At 33.3% G+C, this 25,184-nt stretch overlaps 1 protein-coding gene across 1 annotated transcript in view; it reads right to left on the reverse strand.

The window, feature by feature from the left end:
- LOC140436245 (protein AMN1 homolog) overlaps positions 1-7,001 on the reverse strand; it is a 47,193-nt gene extending 40,192 nt beyond the window's left edge. The window contains exon 1 of the mRNA XM_072524946.1: positions 6,789-7,001. Coding sequence (XP_072381047.1) covers positions 6,789-6,859 — 71 coding nt within the window. The 5' untranslated portion in view covers positions 6,860-7,001. The remainder of the gene's footprint in view (positions 1-6,788) is intronic.
- Positions 7,002-25,184: the final 18,183 nt, after the last annotated feature.

The following is a 25,184-nucleotide window of genomic DNA, read 5'->3' on the forward strand; positions in this document are numbered from 1 at the left end:
GTTCGTTTTGTATCGTTTTTGAGATACCTCTGAAATATATTTTTTTCTGCCAGTGATCATTTAGTTCTGGAGTTGATTTTAATATTAATTCCCAAATCGCTTTAAAATTTCCAGGATTTAGAGAATCATCGGATTCGTCGTGGCCACGGAAAGCCAGTTCCTGTTTCGCTAAAGTACAAGTTAAAGAAACCAATTTTTTAATGATTTCTCTGTTCATTTTAACTTCTGCATTGTATCTAATTTTTGCGATTTTTGATTTTTCATCTAGCAGATCGCGAACAGAAAACGCCCTCTTCTGTAAATCCTTGAAGGACAGGAAATTACTTAAATGTTCCTTGCAACTGGAATGTTTTTTTAAGGAGGCAGACATATTTTTTAAATCAAAGTATCCTTCACAATTCCATACACATTTCTTATTAGAAAATAACAAACACGGCCAACAATATAGTCTGTTTTTCGTAATACTTCCAGATAACCATTTATAGACATCATACCAAGAACAATTAAAAGTACGCACCTTTTTTCATCTTTTTGGTCAATACGCAATGTTGGAGTAGGCCTTTCATTCATAATAATTTTTTTTCTATCAACTTCAGTTCTTCTAGATAATGGCGATTCCAATAGTGAAACAACAATGTCCAAACACTCACTATCAACATTACTATTACTGCAACCTGGTAAAGCGTCAGAAGAACTCATTTTTATGTACCTATCAGTTATAAAACGATCTCACTATTCCAAGAACAATTTTAAAAAATCAACCTCGATCGGCCAAACAATTAGTGCAACTAGTAATAACAGATAACAGTGAAAATTGAACTAATGCTCGGCGACAGTATTGCCATATATAATTTGCATACAATCAGGAGATATAGAAATCATGCAAATGTGATTTTTTTTTTGGAATCTTACGAATTTTTTAAAATTTATTTGGGCAACCGTGCACTTGTTTGCAATTGTGTTGTTTGTTTAAAAATATGTTACAATTATAGATTATTTTACATATTTTTTTACCATAATTAAAAAAAAAATTATATTACAATTCGATAATTACGTTACAAGTGACAACGGTGGTCGACGTAGGCCCGATCGTCTGGTGCCTAAACAGCAAGCATAACACGACGATATAAATCGTTGTTCGGCAAATTGCTTAACTTCAAACGCTTTTTGTACGGGTATCTTATGTGAGCTGGGTCGGCCAGTTACGCTCGGGCCTATTAATGATATTTAAAATGCCTGAATACGATTCGATGCTTTCTGTGGTAATATAATAACATAGTTGTTTTAACGGACACTAATGTATTGAGTGATTTAGTACATTTAAAAGTTATTTACATGCATTAACATAATTTTTGAAAATATGTTTTTCCATTTTAAAGCTCTTAAAATTATTGGGTAGGCCCGGCCTATCCTGCCTACTCCCAAAAGCCGCCACTGATCCATAGATATATAATACAAATAGACTAAGTGCTATAATACAGTCGTGTTTCCCCAGTGCCACAGAGAAAACTGACACTAACGCAAAGCAGTTCCTTCTCTTTCTAACTTGCCAGGTTTATTGACCACGTGACCTAAATGACCAACGAGGTCAAGTCCTCGATAAACGCGGCCCATTAGAAAGAGACGCAAGGACTGCTTTGCGGTAGTTTTCTCTGTCACACTGGGGAAACGCGACTGTATTGTAGCACTTCATCAATCATCATCATCAATCAGCCCTGAGTTGTCCATTGTTGAACATAGGCCTCCTCTAGACTTTTCCATCTGCTTCTGTTCTGCGCCTCTGCTATCCAATTGGTCACGATTCTTTTGAGGTCGTCGGTCCATCGCGTTGGGGGTCTTCCTCGGCTTCGCTTGTCAGCCCGTGGTCTCCACTCAAGCAATTTTTTTGTCCAACTGTCGTCTTTCATTCTTGCAACATGTCCTGCCCATCTCCATTTTTGCCTTGTAATATGTTCGATAATGTCTTCCACTTCGGTTCGTCTACGAACTTCCTCGTTTCTTATTCTATTTCTTAAGCTTATTCCAAGCATTGATCTCTCCATCTTTCGTTGTGTCCTTCTCAATTTTTCGGCTGATGTTTTTGTGAGAGTTAAGGTTTCTGCTCCGTATGTGAGGACTGGTAGAAAGCACTGATTAAAAGCTTTTCTTTTTAAATAGATCGGTATATTTGTTTTAAATACGTCTCTCATTTTTCCGAATGCGGCCCAACCCAGACTTATTCTTCTGAGTAGCTCGCATGTTTGGTTATCTCGCGTTAACTTTATTTCGTGACCCAAATACACATATTTTTCCACAAGTTCTATGGGCGACTTTTCGATTTCTATTAGCTCATTGGGGACGAGATTGGTCATCATTTTTGTTTTTCCATAGTTTATTTTTAAACCCACTTTCTGGGTTACTTGCTGTAGTTGTTGTAGCATAACTCTGGCTTCTCCTAAGTTGTCTGTTATGAGAGCAATATCATCGGCAAATCTGAAATGATTGAATATCTTTCCATCGATGCTAATACCCTTTGATTCTCACTTTAGCCGTTTAAATGCGTACTACATAACTGTTATAAATAGTTTTGGCGACAAGGTATCTCCCTGCCGCACCCCTCTGCCAATTTTTATCTTCTCAGTCATGCAATGGAGGTTAACGGTTGTTGTCGCATTTTCGTATATATTTCGAATAATATTTGCATACCTGTGATCTATTCTGCATTCTGATAGTGCTTTTAAGATAGCAACTGTTTCGACTGTGTCAAATTCTTTGTGGAAGTCGACAAAGATAAGAGCGAGGGGCCTGTTATATTCGATAGACTTTTCAACTAGAGTTTTAAGGCATTGCAAATGGTCGTTTGTTCCGTGTCCCGCTCGAAATCCTGCCTGTTCTTCTGATTGATAGAAATCGAGTTTTGCTTCTAATCTGTTTGTCAGTATTCAAGTAAAGAGCTTGTATAGGTGGTTAAGCAAACTAATTGGCCTATAGTTTTCGAGATCTGATTTATTCCCTTTTTTGTGGAGGAGGATTGTAACCGAATTCTTCCATTTAGTTGGAATGTTTTCACTATGCAGACATAGATTAAAAAGTGTTTGGATTCGGGATCAAAAGTGGACCTCCTAGTTTAATTGTCTCAATGACTACACCATCTTCCCCCGGAGCTCTATTATTTTTCATATTTTTGAGGGCATGTTGAATTTCCTCTCGTGATATATCTGGTATATCCTCCGATCCTACATTATGTACCTTTTGTATTGGTTGTTCGATGAGCTCTGGAATAACTTGACTTTTATATAATGTTTCATAGAAACTTTCCACTATATACAGTAGACTCCCTCTATAACGAGAACTGAAATGACAGACTAATTACCTCGTTATAAGCCGATCTCGTTATATCAGAAAATAATAATACTGTGCATACATATGAATCTGTAGTTTTCTAAACCATTAACTTCCTATGGTGAAGCCTTTTGGAGCAATATAAGATGCTAATAAATATTGTTTGAATGGCGTTTTTGAAAAAAAGTTATTTACTTTTATTATCAATGAAATATATTAAAACATAAAAGAGTTGTTTTCTTTTATTATCAATGATATACGTTAAAACAAAAAATCTGTACTTATATTTTTTTCCAACTACATAATGTATAAAGCGTATTTTCAATGATAACATAAACTATTGCTTCTGCAATTTTAAGAACTCTGTCATTTTTAACTGCTTTAAATAGTCCAGTATCATTCTATCATATTTTCTAAAGATGTGAAACAGTTGTATTTATTCATTGTAAAGAAGTTTATTGCGGGCTGCAGTTAAGTTTATTGAGGGGCTGTTTGAAAAGGTATTTATTTATAGCCACGACCCGACCAAAAACGTAAAAAACACGTTTTTGGATCTTATTTTCTCTCGTTATAACCAAATTTGCCTCGCTATAGACGGTTATATTTCAATAGAAATTTCAAGGGACATCTAATGTATCTCGTTATAAGCGAAACCTCGTAATAACCGTGTTCGTTATAGAGGGAGTATACTGTATAATATGCTTGGTCTATCTGAGATAATATTTCCATTTTTGTCTTTAAGTTGGAAGATTTCTTTTTTGCCATTTTCCATTTTTCTCCTCAATGCTTTCATGCTTTTGTTGTCTTCTATAGTTTTTATAATTTTCTCGTTGTATTTTCTAATATCCCGTCTGATGGCTTTAGAGATTTCTTTATTGATGCTGTTTATATCTTGTGAGTCAACATTTCCTTGACTTCTCAGCATTCTACGATCTTCCATTTTTTGTTTCGTTTCTTTACTAATTTTTTGTTCTTTTCCATGTTTAGGGCCAAATTTATCCTGAGCTTGTGTTAATGTATCTACTATTTCTTTGTTTAGGTTATTTACGTCTTTTCTTGTTGTATTTCTGAGTAAGTTACTGGTGATATATTTTTCAAAGTCAAGTTCATTCGTTGGGCGCATCCAAGGTTTGAATTTTTTTTTTTTTTTTTTGTAGCACTTAGTCTATTTGTATTATATGTTTAAGGGTGTATCTGAGCCCCTAACCTAACCTTGGAAGATTACGCCCAAGAAAGAAAGAAGGATTACTGCAAATAATTAGTAAGCTAAAATTTACAAATATGGAACATTACTTGTAACTAGATAAGCAAAAGAAGATTATGATAATTCATCCCATCTGATGCTGTAGAGGAGTGTAACTTGAATTATTTAAATACATATGAAACATTAATACCTAGATTTGAAAGTAATAATAAATAAAAAAGCTCCTAAGGTGGGTGGAAACAAATATCAAGCAGATTGTTCCACTGACCGCAGATAGTGAGGTCTCAAGTTTGGAAATAAAATACAAAATCTTAAGAGTTGATAAAGCTTATTGTTTTATTATAAAAGGCTCGCTAGTTTAGAATTTTCTCTTAAAACAATAAAAATACAATATAGAATCAGGTAGAACTTCCAAAAATCTGGAAGGAATATTCAGCATTCCCAATTCTAAAGCCAAACCGAGAAATGGAACATCCAGATTCATATAGAGTAATTTCTCTAGCTTCTTGTGTCTTAAAAACTTTAGAAAGAATAATCAAAGTTAGACTGGTTTATTGGCTCGAAAATATCAACAAATTATTACCTAAACTGCAATTTGGTTTGCGAAGAGGATGTTCAATTATTAGTGATATACACATCTGGCTTTTACTCACAACAAATTAGTTCCAGCAATTTTTTACATACGGAATCAGCCTATAATAATGTGATGTGATATTAGAGATTCTCTACGAAAAAATGGGAACCTTCAAAGCTCTGCCTTCACAGATTTGATTATTACATTCCAATAGAACAGTGTCAATAAAAATAAATGATGAAACATTAAACCCTAAAATTACCAATATTGGGTTACCACAAGGAAGTATACTAAGCTCTATACTATACTTAATATATACAGCAGATCTGGAAATAAAATTAAATGTAGTGGCATTTCTTTACTACGATTTTCCAACAATATTTGTATATATTTACCATGTCAATATTTTGAAGTAGGATGTGAAAAATTAAGCTTAAGTATAAGAACCTTACTAAATGGTGTATTGAAAATGGTCAACAAATTTCTAGGAAAAATACAGAAGTCTGCATGAGAAAAAGAAAAACCATTTCAACTGAAACAACACAGAATACAACAACATATTTATACTGTATGTGCTTACATAAAATACCTAGGAATGTAGCTGGATAAAAAAATGATATGAAAAAATCATAATCATCTGATCAAGAAAATATAAAAATGAGTGAACATCTTACGGTCAGTATGAGGAATAAAATATGCTTCAGATAAAAATGTAACATTCCTGCTTCCTACAATAGGTTAGTACTGGCTTATGGTTGTTTTTTATGACCAGGACCAGAAGTCACAAACTCAATTGGAAAAAATTGATCATGTAGTAAATAAATGTTTATCAATATCATAAGAAAAATCAGAATTAACCAAAAAGGGCTCCTGTGTACTCAAAGACACCATCACTTTTGGTAGCAGACCATATTGCTAGTCGGAAAGGAGTCTGAATTCAAGATTATCTAAGAAATATTATAAGAGAATTTGAAAAAAGTAGTGTAAAAGAACATATTAATATGTGTGAATATGAAGAAAGATGAATGTACTGTTATAACTATCCTAAATACTATAAAATATCATAGAAGGTCCAATAAATATATTCCTAGAGTTATACACCGGGATCGATACACCGATTAATATACTACAAACTCCATGCCAAAACAAAAAATTTTTCTTGAAAATTCAATATTCAGATATTTTACTAAGAACCAAAAATTGACCAAGAATGCAAACATATTTGACTGGATCTGCTTTTTTGTTCATCAAACAGATTACCAACAAATAGAAAGAAGGATACAAGGAAGATTTGACAAAATAATGTGTATTAAGAATATGATTTATTGGAAATTTATTAAACTAAGTATATATAGGTATATTAGATTAAAAGCGAAAATTACGATGTAAAGTCTAATATTCTATATGATGTATTCGAATAAAGTATATTTAGGGAATAACAGATTTTAAAAAAAAAAATTCAAAATAAAGGATGAAATGATAAATTAACGGAATAAATAAACATTGAACGTGAAAATGTGAGTATTATAGAAATAATGAAGTGTTTTTTACCATTGGAAAATTTAAAATATTCAATTAACATTTACTAGTCGTAGTTCACATATTATTTCTAGGTATTTATTATAAAAAGTATAAAAAACATATCACACCAAATTGTTAAAAAATGATTCTAATTTTTAAAATACTCACAATGAAAAAAGTGAATCGATGGACATTGGCAATGCTTGTACACCCACGTCCCATTTTCTTGATTTAAACATGATTTTTCATTCATCCATGGACATTTTAAACAAAATCTTTGCAACGCAATAACCGGAATTCAACCGCACTTTCCTGTAGTTCGTGTGAATTTATTATGGGACTGTTTTCGTTTATCAAACGAAACGAGTGACACTTGCTAATATTACGTCACTCAACAACAAACATTACATACAATTCATAAAAATATAATATTTCAGACCTGAAGTTAGACAACCAGATATACAGTTCTGGAATTTTCAAAATTCAAGATAAAGCAATAATTATATTGAGAGAAAGGCTAAAAAGTTCTAAACATCACAAGATCCCACTGCAGTAGGATCACTACGTTCATCAAACTCACATTTTTACATCATACATTTTACATTTAAAATTAGGAAAATACATTGACAATAGGTTGCCAAAAACTGGCAACAAATATTTTTAATTCAAGTAATAATATTTTTTGATAAATATTTTATTTCGTTCATTAATTTTTTTAAATAAAATTCGTTACTCATGACGTATATGCATGTTTTTTATATCAACTTAAAGCTAGTTTTTTTCTTAATTGAAAGTAGGTAATTGTTTACCTCGTTATCGTTTGCCGGTACTCCTCAAAGTATTGACTTTTTCATATATTAGATACACAGTTTAACCACAATATTTGTTTTTTAATATGACTTGTATCTTTAAAAATCTAAATGATTAGAATTTCGCAAATGTTACGCCAACTTCTCAAAACTAGGTTTTTAATAACGAATTTTAATAGACTACTTGGACTACTTCATTTTACAAAATCTTAACAAAGAGTGACAATTTTATAATTTAAGTTATTTTTATACAGTAGAACAAAGTCGCCTTGTAAGCAAGTTTAATTATGTGGAATTATCGCATCTTTGCCTAACTTGCATATGTAATTAATTTAATCTGTAATATAAGTTGACGATTCAAAGATAAACTGATACATTTTTGAAATTTGATACGCGGCGAACTGACGTCATTTTATTTATACGTGTGTGTATTTTTGCACATAAATACTATATCCAATAATAGATGTTTCCTTTTGGTGTCTGATAAAGCAGATAGTTCTTTATGTAATTTCAAACATAATACAAATTATACTTTGTCTACATATAGTACAACAAGAAATAGAAAAGAGTGACGCATACTGTAACAGAATACACTAGTCGTACGAGGAGCACATCGAATACATTGTTTACTAATAAGAAAATCAAAATAATATGGAAACATTTTGACGGCGCTACGATTATCTATTAAAATGGGACGATACCCCAGGTGGGTAGAGCTAGCAGCTTAAAATCGCACACCGGAAAACCCGTCAGCCTCACGGATTCTGGGGGAGGCACAAGCTCAACAAAACGCACCAAAATAGACATGAAAAAACAAAAACAGTTACTACTAGCCACATACAACATCCAATCGACGGCTAAAGATGAAAAGGTCTACGAATTAGAAGAACTATCCAAGATAAAGTGGGATATTGTAAGACTGTCAGAAGTGAAAAGAACAGGCGAACAATGCATGCATCTAAACTCTGGAAAATGTCCTATACTATACAGGAAAAATAGACGAAACATATGGTGGAGTAGGATTTCTTGTCAAAAAGTATCTCACGCCATACATTTCTATAGAGTAGCTTATATTATAATAGACCTAGATAATAAACAAAGATCAAGGTTATACAAGTGTATGCTCCCACAACACATCAGGAAGAGGTAGTTGAAATGTTCTACGAAGATTTGATAACAGCATTAGAAGAAAATGATACAAAGTATACCATCATTATGTGAGATTTCAACGCAAAATTAGGTAAAAAGAAGAAAATACTGAAACTAAAATAGGGATGCATGGTTATGGCACACGAAATGAAAGAGGAGAAAAATTATATAACTTCTTAGAACAACAAAATTTATATGCCATGAACACACACTTCAAGAAACCAGGAAACCGAGAATGGACGTGGATATCTCCCGATAAAAAGACGAAAAACGAGATCGATTACTACTTGTGTGGGAACAAAGACATTTTTGAAGATATAACTGCTCTCAATCGATTCACAACTGACAGAGATCATCGCCTTTTAAAAGCAAGGATTCTTGTTAAACAGACGAAAATCAGTAGAAACAGGTCACATAATTATTGTAATCAGATAGATCAAACTAAAATGCGACAGAAGGGAGATGAGTACAGAGAAGTTTAAAAAAAAAAAAGAATTTGTAAACCATTATCAACAAGAATATTCCGACATGAACACAATTAATAAAGAAATGCAACGAAACCTCTTGAAAGCAGGACTGACTGTTGCAAAGAAAACGAAAAATAAATAAAAACAGAATAAGTGATGGAACAAAACGGTTGATGGAAAAGAGACGCACATTTCTAAGCGAAGGAAAGCGAAACACCGATGGTTTCAAAGAATGGAATAAACAAATAAAGAAGGGAGTAAAGAAAGATTTAAGGATCTACAATGAAAACAAGGTAGAAAAAATAATAGGAAATAACCGAGGTCTGAAATACTTAAGATCAAACTTAGGAAAGCCTATAATAATCTCATTGAAGGATCAAAATGGAAAAGAAATAAGAGAAAAGAACGAAATCCTAAAAGTTACTCAAACATTTTACCGGGATTTATATTCCTCAAACAAGAAACCAGATAACACTACAAAGGAAGATCTTAAGAGAAAGATAACAAATGTCAACTCAGAAATACTCCCTAACATAGAATCCTTCGAAATAAAACAAGCTATGGCACAACTAAAGAAAAATAAGGCTCGGAACCCAGATGGAATACTTGTAGAAATGTTGAAGGAGGAAAATAAAATTGTTCTCTAAGAATTGAAATTTTTTTTCAACGAATGTGTTTATAGAGGGGAAGTCCCAGATGATTAGAACGCAAGTTTGACAATACTTCTCTTCAAAAAAGGAGACAGGAGAGATCTGAAGAACTATAGGCCAATCTCCCTGCTGTCCCAAATGTACAAACTGTTTATGAGAGTAATAACTAACAGGTTAATGTCGAAGCTCGATAGCTATCAACCGGTAGAGCAGGCAGGATTCCGAAAGGGTTACAATACAGCGGATCATCTTCTTACAGTCAGAAAGCCAATGAATATCACTTGAACTTATACATTGGCTACGTTGATTATGAAAAGGCATTCGACTTCATAGAACTTTGAGCAATAGAGAGAGCTATGAACAACTGCAGGATAGACTCCCGATACAGAATGCTCTTACATAATATTTACAAGAAAGCTACAATGAAAATATAAATAGATGCGAAAACCAAAGCTATACCAATCAACAGAGGAGTTCGCCAGGGAGATGCTATCTCACCAAAGCTATTCACACTTGGACTGGAAGACGTGTTTAAAGACATTACTTGGGCAGATAAAGAAACAAATGTTAATGGAAGAAAACTGAATCATTTGAGATACGCTAATGACATTGTAATATTCGCTACAAGTTTCAAAGAACTACAAACCATGATGACGCAACTATTTCAAGCCTCGGAAAAAGGAGGTCTTAAGATGAACTTGGAAAAAACAAAAATAATGACAAATTCACCGAACATTAGAGAAATAACGTTGAACGCCATAAATTTAGAAACAGTAAGCGAATACATCTACCTGGGACAGATAATACAAGTTAACAAAGAAAATTAAACTGCCGAAATTACCAGAAGAATACGGTTAGTGTGGGCAGGATTTGGAAAACTGAGTTGGATCTTGAAAAGCACTAAAATAGAACAATATTTGAAAACCAGAATTTACGATCAGTGTATCCTCCCTATACTCACGTATGGTTCACGGTTCATTCGTAGAACGTTTTGAACAAACCAATAATTTTTCTAATAATTTTAGATTTTTGTGTAATTTAAAAGTTTACGTAAGTTTTCCCAGCGTGATTTTCAAAAAAAAAATGAATTTAATTAACTAAATTATTGAATTTTTGACAAATAACATTACAAAAAAACTTAGTAATCATAGTTCTCGCTCCTTCGTCGCTTAAACTTCAAATGCGCTCGTTATGCTATTTCATATGTTGCATCACTTGTAAATAAATAACTATTGTGTTATTTTTTAAATAAATACAAATTTACAGTCCTTTATTGTAAAATCTTGATTTTTTGCTGTTTTTTTTTAATTTTCCCCTAGAACCAACCCTGGATAAAAGGGTAAGGTGCTCAAAATGTCCATGATCATAGAATAGAAAAACAAAAATAGTTTGCGCTAGTTGGAAAGCGCCAATATGCCACCTTTGTGAAGCCGACATTTGCAATTATTGCCTATAAGAAATGTAGTTTTCATTCTGGCATTTGATTTTGTTTGTTTATTGGTATTGGTAGGTTAAATTGAATGTACCTACATATTTAGTTTTTGGGAAATTTTTTTATATAACGTCATTTCATATTTACAAAGGAATTAATAGGCTAGTTACAAAGTACTTATATTTTTGAGGTTAATAGTTCCATTTTTATGTTTGATTCAAGTATAGATTCAAGTTTGATTAAGTTGTTGATGCATTTTTTTTAATTAAACAAATATCAGCCAAATTTCGCAAAAAAATTGGGGTCACTGTGACCCCACCTCACCTTTTACACTATAAAAATTGGACCTCACCAGTTACGTGTTAATTATAAAATAAGAGGAAGAACCAAAACAAGGTTCCTCGATAGTATTGATGAAGACATGAGAAATATGGGAATACATGCTTGGCGGAGGATACGATTGGAGAGAAAGTCTTGAGGAGGCTAGGACCCATGCAGGTATAAAAATAAAGAAGTGTGAAGTTCAAATCAAATTATAAGTTTGGTTTTAATCTTTTATTTAATTTAAAACACGTTGACGACTATTTTGAAATATTAATATTTAAAAAGACATAAAAAATAAAATATAAAACTTTTAAATAGGTACCTACTTATATATTAGGGTGTATTGCCATACCTTTGGAAATTGGTAACGACTTTCCGTATACTCATACATATACTCATACATGTATACAATATAATAGAAAATAAATATAAAAACGAATATAAAAGATTTAAAAACTATTATTCTGACAATAATTGAATGAGATACAATTTTTTATAAAATTTATTCAAATGTATAGGTATACATACAAAAATGCGTTTGACAATAATTGAATGAGATATAATTTCTTATAGAATTTATTCAAAATCATAGGTATACACACAAAAAAGTGCTTTTGGTAAGAAGCATAAACATAATTTCTTTGTATGTTTACTTTATATACAATATTCATTGGTATTTGTCAATACATTTATTTAGTAATAGGTACATCTGGTTTACCTATATGGGGACAAAAAAGGTTGGTAGTATGTAGTTTTATATCCTTTCTTGATAATATTATTGTACACAAATTGATGGTAAATTATGAAAAATGTTATTAACATAATTTTACGTTTTTTTACAGATTAACCGCCGCTGAACAACTAAAATTGGTTGAAGAATCCGATTCAGAACAAGAAGTCCTTATTGCATCTGATGATGAAAGCTATGTCCCATAAGCTGGGGAGTCCGACATGGAAGAATTTATTATAGAACATGCTGACGAGTACGACTCAGAAGAGCACATAGAGAATGAACTTCAGTCTTCAGGTATCATTTTGATATCCAAGGATAGAACTGAATGGAGTAGTGATCCACTGTGTAGTGCTCAAACAAAATCTCGAAATATGCTAAGAAAAAAAGGTGGGCCTCCAGATCATAGCAATTTATTTACGCCTAAACAAAAAAACAAATATTCAAGTCAATTACGAGCCCAGAAATTTTTGACATCATTTTGCGTGAAACAAACAGATAAGGCAAAAGAATCTGTAAGACTTTTAACAAAGAATTGGCGCAAAGATTCCCAAATGCTTCAAGATGGCCTCTACAAAAAAATTTTGAGGCATTTTCTGAATGTGAGCTCGACGCATTTTTTGGTACCATAATTATTGCTAGTGTACATAGAAACAACAAAGAAAACCTGTGTGAGATGTGGAGTACGGATTCTCTGCTACTAATACGTGCAGTAATGTTTCGTGATCGTTTTAAGACCATGTTAAGATTTATGAGATTTGACAACGAAAATACTGCACCCATACGAGATATCTGGAAAATACTGAATAAAAATTTGCAACAAGGCTACAAACCATCCCAATGCATAACCATCGACGAACAATTGTTTCCGTTTAGAGGGGTACAAATTTTACACAGTATATACCTTCCATATATAGTGGTCTGGGGTTCGAATCCTACCGCCGGCAAGAACATCTAGACATTTCAAAAATGTCTATAGGCCCCAGGTCGACTCAGCCTGAATAAAAATGAGTACCTTGGGTAAAACCAGGGATAATAATAGACGGTTGAAGCGTAGCACTGGCCATGTTACCTTCCTTGTATACCGTAGGCCCTAGATATAGCAGACTACCCTGCTATACTCCCAAAGCCGCGACAGCGGTATAAAACGGGAGACTATTATTATTATTATATACCTTCCAAGCAGAGAAACAGCAGATGGTCCCGACAAGTTAACATCGGTAAATGAACAGTTATGGATCTGGTCACGATCCACGAGTGCTCTCACAGCACTCGTGGATCTACTCCAGCAACCGGAAGTTGTCATGTTTGTCGAAACGAACGGAAAACACAGCGTAAAACGAGAAAAAGTTGTGTAGTATTTTTCTACCTGTGTGTGACGAACATTCTTTGTCTAAAATAACATGTACGTGTTGAGAAAAATCGACACTAACATTCATTTTTATTTTTATTCAAATAAACCCTTTCTTAAATACAAAATTAATTGTTTTTTTTATAACATTTATTTAAAAAAATGTACAAGGTACAAATGTACCTATGCCGTCGTTTATGGAGGTAGAAACAATGGAATAAAGTTTTTTTTTGTTACACTTGGCCCACGTAATCTACTGTATAAATGTAGAGATGTCACAAAAGTTTAGGTCTCTACCTCTTGTAAAAAAACTCAAAAGGTACATGCCCGACGAAATTTAATATTTTGGGTTAGAGTCACATGAATTACACCAAGAAAAAAATTACATAATCTTATAAAAGCCAGTTTAAATTATATCCATACTTAATTTATAAAAAATAAAAATTTGGATTTTTAACAAAATTTTTAGGGTATCCACTTTCAAGTTCACGTGGCAGGAACTGAAGGAGAATATTCGATCATCTAATTCAATAAATATGTAAATTCTTCAACACTCTACTATTTTAATTTAAAAATCAACCTTTGACTATCATTCAATTACTGTCAGAGTATAAAATAAGGGCAGAAGATCAATTATAGTTAAATTCATATGTCATGGCGGAAAATTTCTAGAATAGACCAATGGTATCTCTATAAAATATTTATTTTATATTAACTAATACATAATAAGAAAAGTGGTTATTTTTTTTTGAAAATTTGTGTGGGTGTATTGATTTTCTGATCATTTAATAATAAAACAATACTAAGTATGACCACAGTTAATGTACAAGGAATTTTAATTATCCAAATAACTTTAATCTTCTATATTTCAAAACTAGTAAAATTGCACTTGGATCCCTTCTCTTCTAAGCCCTTCAATTATTATATTTATTTAATCTTTGCCATTTTCTATTTCCTGTTTATTATTTTCTATAATTCAGCTGCAATCCATCCAACTAGCATCTGAAACCATCAATAAGTTATCCTGTCAACTACATGAAGTCATAAGTATCATTTTTAAATTTTTGTAGCAGGATTTGCTTTTTTGATATTAAAACTTCATTTTATTTATTTAATCTTCTTCTTCTTTTTATATAGACATGGCTCTGTCTGTTTTTCAATGTGCCTCCAGTAAGTTGTCGTTCCATCGTTTTCGTGGTCTTCTATTTCTTTTCCAATTTTTCTAAGTGTTTTCATCTCTGCTGTTTCTAACATCCTTTTTGTTCTCTCTGCGTCAGGTCTTGTTTCTGCCGCGTATGTCAGTATTGGTCTGATGACTGTTATGTAAATTCTGCCTTTCATTTATTTTTCGATAGTTTTATTTCTCCATATTGTTTCATTCAGGCAGCCTGTGGCTCCATTTGATCTATTCACTTGATCTTCCACTTCAGTTTCGAGCTTTCCGTAGCTAGATAATGTGACGCCTAGATATTTAAACTCCATCACTTGTTATATTATCTGACCTTCCAGCATCAATTTACATCTTAGTAAATTTGCTATTGTAACCATGCATTTTGACTTTTTTGGGGAAATTACCATGTTAAATTTTCTTGCGGTTATATTAAATTGGTGCAGCATACGTTGTAAATCATCTTCATCGTATTGCGTCGTCTGCATAGCAGATTATTTTAAGTTGTTTTTCTTCCATTTGGTATCCTTTTTTAGTTCTTACTTTTTTTATTATTTCATCCATAATCAGGTTGAACAATAAAGGACTCGCGGAATCTCCCTGTCTTATCCCATTGTCAGCTTCAATAGGGTCGGTTAGTTCTTCTTCTACTTTTACTTTTATTGTGTTGTTTTGGTAGATATTTTCGATAGTTTGATTATTCCTAGAGGTATCTCTCTTGCGTACAGTAAGTGGATAACGTCTTTTAATTTGACCCGGTCAAATGCCTTCTTAAGGTCCACACAACATTAATTGTTTGGTCAGATCTGGTCCTCCGTACTTTAGGAGTTCGTTCGGTATTCTGTCCTCTCCTGGTAATTTTCTATTTTTTAATTTCCCTAATCCTTCCTTTGCCTCTTTCTCCTCAATATTTATTTCTTCGTTTGTCGTCATCTCAGTTTTTCCCATCTTTCCTCGATGTAATCGATTTCTAATATTTCATTCCCAGCGATCTTCTCGTCCACCTTCCATCTTTTAATCTGGCAACATGCCCCGCCAAGTTCCATTTCAATGTTGTAATCCTTTGAACTGCGTCAGTAACACCAGTTTTTCTCCTAATTATTGTATTTGATACTCTGTCTCTGAGGGATATATTCCAGCATTGACCTCCATCGCTCTCTGTGCCACTTGTATTTTATTGATTACTTTTCTGGTAAGGGTAAATGTTTCTGCTCCATACGTTAGAACTGGGAGTAGACATTGATCAAAGACCTTCCTTTTCAAGCACATGGGAATATCTGATCTAAAGACTTCTCTCAGTTTTCCGTAAGCCACCCATGCCAGTCCTATTCTCCTGTTTAGCTCCGTTGTTTGATTATCTCTTCCTAATTTAATCTTGTGGCCCAGATATTTATAGCTATACACCTGTTCAATTTGCGTGCCGTTAGTTGAGATGTTTTTCACCAGGACTAGGTTGGTCATATATTGTGTTTTGGAGAAATTAATTTTAAGTCCAACTCGTGCACACGAGCTCTGAAGGTCTCGAAGAAGCTGGCAGGCATGATCTACCCGGTCTGCAATAAGGACTATGTCGTCTGCAAATCTCAAGTTGTTCAGAAATTCTCCATTTATGTTGACTCCAATATTCTCCCAATTATTATTTCTCATAGCGCTCTGCAACAAAGCGGTGAATAGCTTAGGAGAGATGGTATAGTCGGTTCGCTATTCCCAGTCCGAACTGTCTAGTGAATTTAGTAATTATTTTTTTGCGAAGTTAGTTACTTTTTGACAGACTAGAGGTGGCTGGAAATTACTATAAAACCAAACACACGTACTCATAGCCAATATTAATAGTAAACAAACTAAATAGTAAATAAAATATAACTTTACAAATTACCGACAATCAATGTTTATTTATTTGCTCCATATAATAAATAGTTATGTTAAATTATAACAACTGAAATATATTTTTTAAATACATACTACCCAAAATTTTATGGGTTTAGTATACACTTCCACTATTTATAATAATTCTTCTTTTTTCAACGAAAGAAGTCTGTAATAAAAATATATTTAAGCTGTTAATACTGCGAGCTAGGAACTTTTGTGTTGTAAGTTTCCAGCTATGAATCTGTCAAAATATGCCCAAGTTGAGCGAATGGACCTTATCTCCTTGCCTAATACCCCTCTCGAAGGGAAATGTATTTGGGTTGCCATAATACATTCTAACTGCAGATGTTGCGCTATTATATATATTCCGAAGAAGAATTGTGTACCTATGACCAATACTGCACTCTGTAAGAGCTCTTAACATGGAGCTTTGCTGGATTGAGTCAAACGCTTTCTCAAAGTCTACAAATATTAATATCAATGGCTTGTTGTATTCTGCAACTTTCTCTATTAAGGATTTTATTACTTGTAGGTGGTCATTCGTTCCAAAGCCACTCCTAAATCCGCCCTGCTCTAATGGTTGGTGAAAATCCTTCCAGTCTGTTAGTAGGAAGGTGGACGAAGAAAATTCTGGAATGAAGACCTAGACACGATGCTTATCGTAATCGAGGACGTCCTCCAACAAGGTGGTCAGATGCGCATTCAGCACAACTGGATTCAGGGTGCTCAAGATAGAATGCATTGGAATTATTTACGGGAGGCCTATGTCCAGCAGTGGACTCAAAACGGATGATGATGATCTTCTCTGATATTCTTTTCCTATATAAGTATTCCGTATTTAGTCATTCTATTTCTTTTATTTATTTAATGTATAATAAATTTGATTATTTAATATCCTTATATTTATCCCAACTAAACTCATTTTTTTGATTTTCCATTTAAGATAAGACATTCTCACACCTGAGAGACTGAAATAGACGGAGCGAAAACAATTGGCTCCCAAAGAAAGTTTGAGTTTTATTGTTACACATAGGCTCCCAACTTTCTAAGGGTAATTTAATTGTTAAACATTGGCGCCCAATGTGGGGAGTTTACATTTAATAACAACCGAAAGTATACAGGGGATGAAAATTACGTAAAAATGATATAGTAATAATTACCGTTTTAAATTTTCTTCGAATTTTTCGCCATTCCATTTGAATTTCACTGTAAACATATTTTCCTACAACTATAATAGATTCTTTTGTGAAAAGCATCAAAATAAAATATGTTAATTACCGAAAAATGCTTTCTGAAACTGACACAAAAATTAAACAACGCAAGAATAATTCAATTTTAGCTTCTCTCTTTCGCCGAGCTATTTGCTGTGCAGCTAGCAAAAAGCGAGTAGAAAAATTTCTGTTGCATTTGCATCGTTTAGGTATAAGTACACAACGATATGACGGCACCAAACACTGACATTGAATACACCTATTGATAGCAAAACATAACGAACGCACCTATACCAACACCTATTGCTCTTAAAATTGTGTGAAAACCAAGATAAGCTCGAGCTTACGCCCATTGATGGGTGTGTCGTGACGTAGCAGCTTGTCATTGGTTAGAAATTAATTTCTAACTGCAACGTCACGACATGCGATGGGTGTGAACTCGAGCTTATCTTGGTTTTGAATGTAGTATAGTAATATCATTTAATATTATACTTTCATAGCTGTAGGAAAACGTTTAGCAATATACTATATCGTTAGTGATGTTTATACTAATTCTAATCTTTTAAAAAATATTCACAACCATTTCTTAATACACACGAAAACAAATACAAATATGTAGAGAGATGCATTAGTAAATGCAAAATAAAAATGGATAACTTACAGGTACACATTTTTTTGTAGTCAATACATTTAATCAATACAATTACCCAGTCAATATAATAGAACTGTGATTCAATTACGCAGCTTTTTTTGTAAAATAATAGACAAATATGTTCGTTATAAGTATCGCTATATTGTCATTTTATAAAGACAAATCTATTATCTATAATAGAAGTAGTAGTTCATGAAAAGTATTCAGTGTTGACTCTCACGCATAATTTAAATCAAGTAGTAATCTTGTCGTGCCAAATCCTACTTAGTATACGATTACAATTATAATAGGGACACATGAAGCCAATTTGGCAATTCCGCTTCTCTTTATTCTTAAAAAACATACCTCTAAGAATCAAAGCTGTCCTGTCTGTGCCAATTTTTCAAAAAACCTTTACCGACTCTAGCGAAAGACAAGCTTTATTTAGTAAAAATACGGAAAGAAAACAGTAATCATAGAGCACCCTATAGTCCAAGCGGGATCCATCGAAAAGCAGACCATAATGGACATTTTTCATAAAGGCGGGTTGACACGAGCCAAGTGTACTAGGATCGGAAAGGCTGATACAGATGAATGCCTGTACTGTGGATACTCGGACACTGTGACACATACGATGTTAGATTGCAGCAGATGGATAGTCGAAAGGAACAGAATGTGGAGAGAGACAGGTGTGAATTTTGTTACAGTGAGAGAAATGATTGAGAGAATGATTGAAAATAAAATAGGTTGGACTAACAGTGATCAAGAAAAAGGAAGAGGAAGAAAGACAGCTGGACCAACGCTAAAGGTAAGAGTGAATGATGCTGAAAGGTGAAGGTAGAAAAGTGGGTCACACTGTATGAGTTAGAATGCGTGAGTCAGACTGTGGGGAAGGAGGAAATGCCCATCTGGGAATGATGCCGAACTAGGAGCGATGAGAGCGCTACCTGGAACGAGACAGGGAGCCTCCTTGCTGATGAATAGAGTGCGGATGTGTATGAATGGAGAATGAATGAATAAAGGTAGTGCTACAGAAGTGATGCCGGCCTTACAGCGGCCATTCCGCTTCCGGATCGCTGGATGACAGAGGAGGGTCTGGTTTAGCAGGTAGGCGTTCGGCGTAGACTCGGCGACGAGAGGGCATTTTAAAGTACCTCAGGAACTATCGCCGGGAGTACTAAGAACAGATCCTGCACTAAAGTTAGTCACTGAGATGTCTTTTGAAGATTCCAGACCCCCCTCTATAAAGACGAAAAAAAAGTGTACTTGGTTAAAGTAACACAACAACAAGCTACTTTGATCGTGTCACCTGTTCATCAAAGTACACTTGTATCAACAGGTTCTCACCAAGTTAAGTAGGACGCTGGCTTAGTTCCTTGGATCCAAGTAGTGTAGTATTGTAAAATTAAAATGGCGTCGGTGTCGAAAAATCAAAAACGAGAAGTAAACACAAAATAAAAAATGGTCTGAAAAGGAGAGTGTTAGATTCATGGAGTTATACGAAGCTGAGGAAGCATTATGGAATGTACGGATAAAGGAATATAAAAATAAAGATGCTAGAAGTGCGGTATTTTTTCTTTTTTATTAATTTTTTCTGGATTTCAAGCTCATGTATCAACATATCAGCAACCGCTAGAATACTTTCAACAATCACTTCCGCCATCTTTACAATTATTACTTGACATCCAAGTCATTTAACCGTGGCAACCAACTTGGTACAAGTACATTTGGTCCAAGTTGGAATCCAAGTATTCTTGGATCGTGTCAACCCGCCATTTTTTTTGCTGGAATCACTTCAGGTTATACGTTGTATCAATGATCTCGATATACGCCAGTCGCAAACCTTGTGCTTAATTCTTTATTTAAAAAAATCTGAAAAAAATCGAATTTTTTATTGTTGCGTCCATATTTTCGCCTATAATTCGAGAGATATTGCGACTACAAAAAAATTACACAAGGTAAAAATGTCGTTTTTCAATTTTAAATAATATTTAACTAGCTAGAAATTGAAAATTTAATCTTTATTGTTTAAAAAGAGCAATAATTGGGAAACAACTGCAAAAATGGAGTTTTTCCTTAACTTTTTTGACCCCTTAAACATAACGTATAACCTTCATGGTCCGCCTATAAAAAACTTTGTGCTATGACTGAATCGTGTGCTTAATTTCGTTAGGATCGGTTTCATAGTTTTTTCATAATAATTTTGCAATCTTGAAATTTTTTTTAAAATTTGCAAAATTATGATGTGTCCAAAACAAGCATTAAATAGTCAATTTTTTTTACATATAAAGAATGGTTCAAGTTTCCAAACGCATTTTGAAAAATTAAAATCCGTCAACCAGGAGAGCCTAGAGAATTTTTTAAATTTATAAACAATTTTTTGGCTTATAAATAAATAAAATAACTTCGCAAGATTGATACATATCAATTTCAAAATGTGTAGGTACACTTATAGAACTTTGAAAGACTCTTCTTTAAAAAAATATTAATTGCAAATGTAACAAAGATTGCACGAAAACCTGCAGTTGTGTCAAGCATGGGCTCAAATGGTCTGATTATTTTCTATGTAAAAATATTAGGCTAAATAAACAAATAGAAGAGGTTGAACGAGATATGGGATCTTTGAAACCTACAGGAATTTTAGGTGAAGCTTCAAATGAAGAAGGGGAAAGAGAAGAAGATGCCATAAATATCCAAATCGACGTTGAAGACATAGAGATGCAAAAAGATGATTTTGAGGGAAAAAAAAATAACTCAGAAGATACTCTACCTTCTAAAAAGAGAATCTAGTTTAAAGAAATATTAGTTGATAAAGCCCGAATTTCTAAAATATAGTATACATCATTTTCAAATTTAATATTTTATAATTTTAGTTAATTACTAATCTCAAAGGTTATAAGTATTATAAATCTGCTGAAATAAATTAATTGTAATATGTAATATTAATATAATTAATAATACGATTAATTTTAATAAACAAAATAATTTAAAGCTTTATGTTAGTTTAGATTTAAACACCTAGCGCCATCTATGAACTACCGCCTAACATGAATAAACTTAGATAAGTAACAAATAAATATTTTACATTTTATCTGTCAAATATTTGCCAATTAAAGTAACAAATTGAAGATAACTTGTGTTTACTGTAGTCTGTTATTATGTTGTAGAAATCAAAAATATAACCTATATATTGCTGTTTGTGAGAGACATGGATCCGGTATTAGAAAATTTTATAAAATCGAAGAGTAGATGTTAATGTTTACAAACTTGGAACGAGAATATAATACTGAGGCAGAATCGACCATTTTAATTTTCGTAATGGTACAGACCTTTTAAGAGGTTTAGATTAAGTAAACCGACAGTGATGTATATTCTGAGAATATATTGTAAATAGTTGTTAATAAAGATTATTAGGTATTAGAATTAGGTCGCATCAGCGAGAAGCGCTGACTTGACAATGGCAAGTGCGACCTTGCCGAAACGTCGTCCAAATTAGGGTTTTTATCAAAACCAAAATTATTCAACGCGGAGTCAAACCCGGAAAACCACAGAAAGCATATACACTCAGGTGCAAAAAAAATGGATCCATTCCTTATTTCTTATTTATTTGAAGTTGTATAATTTTAGAGACATTAAATTACGTATGTAAATTTAGGTGTACCCTCGTATACGAGAAATAAAATAATATTTTTATTATTGCTTTTTATATTTCTTAAAACAAATTGGTATTTCAGGTTTTTGTCAAAAAGGGTCTGAAGCAAGTAGATATTTATTGAATGTTGTTTTTAATTCAACAACCATACTAGTGTAGTGATTTTATTTTCAAAACGTGTTATATTTTTATTTAATTATCCTTCCTAAATGTCTCTAACTCCGACAGATGCTGCAAGGGCGGTGACTTTAGTTCAAGATGGTCGTAGCCAATATTATGCAGCTGAAATGTTGGGTGTTAGTCGATCTTCGGTTCAAAGAGCAGTTCGGCGTTTTAGCGACACCGGTAACTTCACAAGAAGACCAGGATCAGGTCGTAGAAGGGTAACATCCGAAAGAGATGATCGATTTCTGGTCTCATCATGTTTGAAAAATCGGCATCTAACTTCAGTTGAACTGGCAAATCGTCTGGGCGAAGTGAGAAATGTGGATGTAAGCAGATGGACAGTTCGTCGACGACTTGTAGAAGGTAATTTATTATTCAGAAGGCCAGCCTTATCTCCAATACTATCCATAGAACATCGCAGAGCTCGCCTTGCTTTTGCAAGAGAACATGAAAACTGGAGTGATGCAGATTGGAGCAATGTATTGTTCTCAGATGAGTCCAGATTTTGTCTAAGGTCACCAGACGGCCGAGAAAGGGTTTGGAGAAGACACGGAGAGCGATATTTTCAATGTAATATTGCGGAAAGAATAAGTTATCGGGAGGGCTCCGTTATGGTTTGGGCTGGTATCAGTTCAGAAGCCCATACTGATTTAGTTATTGTAGATAGAGGTACTATGACTGCTGCAAGATACATAACAAGTATTTTAGATCAGCATGTGGTACTTTTGCTCCTTTCATTGGAACTAATTTTATTTTTATGGACGACAACGCGCATCCTCACCGTGCTAGAATCGTCAACCAATATATAGAGGAGGTGGGAATTGTCCGTATGAACTGGCCAGCATGCAGTTCCGATCTCAATCCCATAGAACCCCTATGGGATATGATGGGAAGACCTCTTCGAGCACGAGACCCCGTCCAAACAACTTGGCTGAACTTACAGCGGCTCTTCAAGAAATATGGGACCAATTGGATCAATTTGATATCCAGAGGTTAATTACCTCAATGCCTAGACGTGTACAGGCTGTTATAAGGGCCAGAGGGGGAAACACTAGATATTATTATTATCAATGTTTTTCTTAATTTCAGAAAGTTTGGAATATTCTTGTATTTTTGAGTTTTGGCGTATGTCTCTATAAATGATTTTTTTGGATAATCTGTAAAAATTATTTTAATCTAACATATACTTTTACATATATACCTGATTTAAAACTAATATCTTCAAACGTTTTCTTTTTTCAGCAAATAATACCCATGGATCGATTTTTTTGCACCTGAGTGTATATTTTACTTTTTTTAAATTACATGTATAATAACCTCATGGTTCTTTCGCAGTTCTAAGTTTGTGTTAATTCACTGTGTAATTTTGTGTTAAAAATTCACTGTTCATTATCTAATTTGCAAGTTCAGAAACAAAAACTGTATAGAGAAAAAATGCGAAAGGGGTTTGAAAATATCATATTTGAAATCCTAGTCGTCCGAGACATCAATTAAAAAAAAGATCAAAATTGGTTGACAAAAAGTCGAGAAAATGCAATTTTTGGAGCGCGTTGTGATTTTGAACTCGTCGATTTACTTTTTGCTCGAAGCGGCGAACCTTACCACCCTTGCACTTCAAGCGACTCAGGCCCTCAATCACTTAAGGTTAGGCAGCATATGCATACCAACTTTAAGATTCGATATCTCGGCAACCAATAAACCGAACATTTTTTTTAAAGAAGCATCACCCAACGTTCCATAAGTATACAAATTTTGAAATGAATATGTGTAAAACTCCCAAAAAATAAGTAGTTATTTTAGTAAATTATAAGCAAAAAAAGCCATAACTTTTCGATTATTTTGGGCCCAGCATAATTTTGCAAATTTGAATTTTTCTTGCGGACCCTGGATTGCAAAATTAATTAACCGATCCGCGTAGCAAAATCGGTGGTTTATACTTGTAGGGTCTACAATTTGTATTTGTTTTTCTTTGGCATTTTATTATAAAAATATAAAGTCTTATGAAGAATTTGTATAAAAAATATAACAATAGTCTTGTAAAAAATGTAATAGATAGGCAAGATAATATAATCGTAAGCTATTATTAGTTTTTGTAGCATATGAACAGAACCAGACATTGCAATCGAAATATAGATGAAAAATATCAAAGTAGTCGTAGGGTTAATGGACAAATCACCTTCCCTTCAACAAACGGAGACCTTTTTGAATATTATATACATTGATAAGAAGTCGACCATTAAACAATAGTTTCCTAGACATTTAAAGTTTTAAAGACTCTTTTAAAGAGATTAGAAAATAGTCATTATATATGAGCTCTTCTAATACCTATTATCATCACCCATCGACCAACGATCTCCATCTCTGCTACTCCTACTACACGTATCTTTTTGCTTTTCTTTGAGCTTATTTCTTGTTTGCGGTCTCCTTTCCGAGAATATTAAAGTGCTCAGCAAAAGTTAAGTATACTGCTAGTAACAAAACGAGAAATCAAACGATTTCTACCTAGCGAAACCGAATTCAAATTTTTACCACTGTGTTTCCTAAAACTTGCGAAACAAACAGCTGGATAAATTACTCGGCAAGGGAATCTAAAATTGCATTCCACATTCCACATGCCGTTCATCCTGGTCAAAATTCGTAGTGAATTCAGTTTCTGGTACTCCAAACGAAGTAAGTAATAAAACATATATATATATATATATATATATATATATATATATATATATATATATATATATATATATACTGCTAGTGTTCGAATAAAATATTTTCCATAAAAACTCATTTGGATATTTTTAATTGATGTTTGTTTAGTGAAGAGCAATTAGGTGAAAAGGTTATTGTATCTCAAAGCTAGTTAACTGATCCAAAACTTCCAGTACAAAAGCGAAAGTGATTGCGAAGGTCGCCGTTTGGAAGGTTCTAACGAACCACCACGTCGTAATCTGTCTAGTAC

Source organism: Diabrotica undecimpunctata, chromosome 3 (genome assembly GCF_040954645.1).
Source record: "Diabrotica undecimpunctata isolate CICGRU chromosome 3, icDiaUnde3, whole genome shotgun sequence".
In the NCBI taxonomy this organism is placed as follows: Eukaryota; Metazoa; Arthropoda; class Insecta; order Coleoptera; family Chrysomelidae; genus Diabrotica; species Diabrotica undecimpunctata.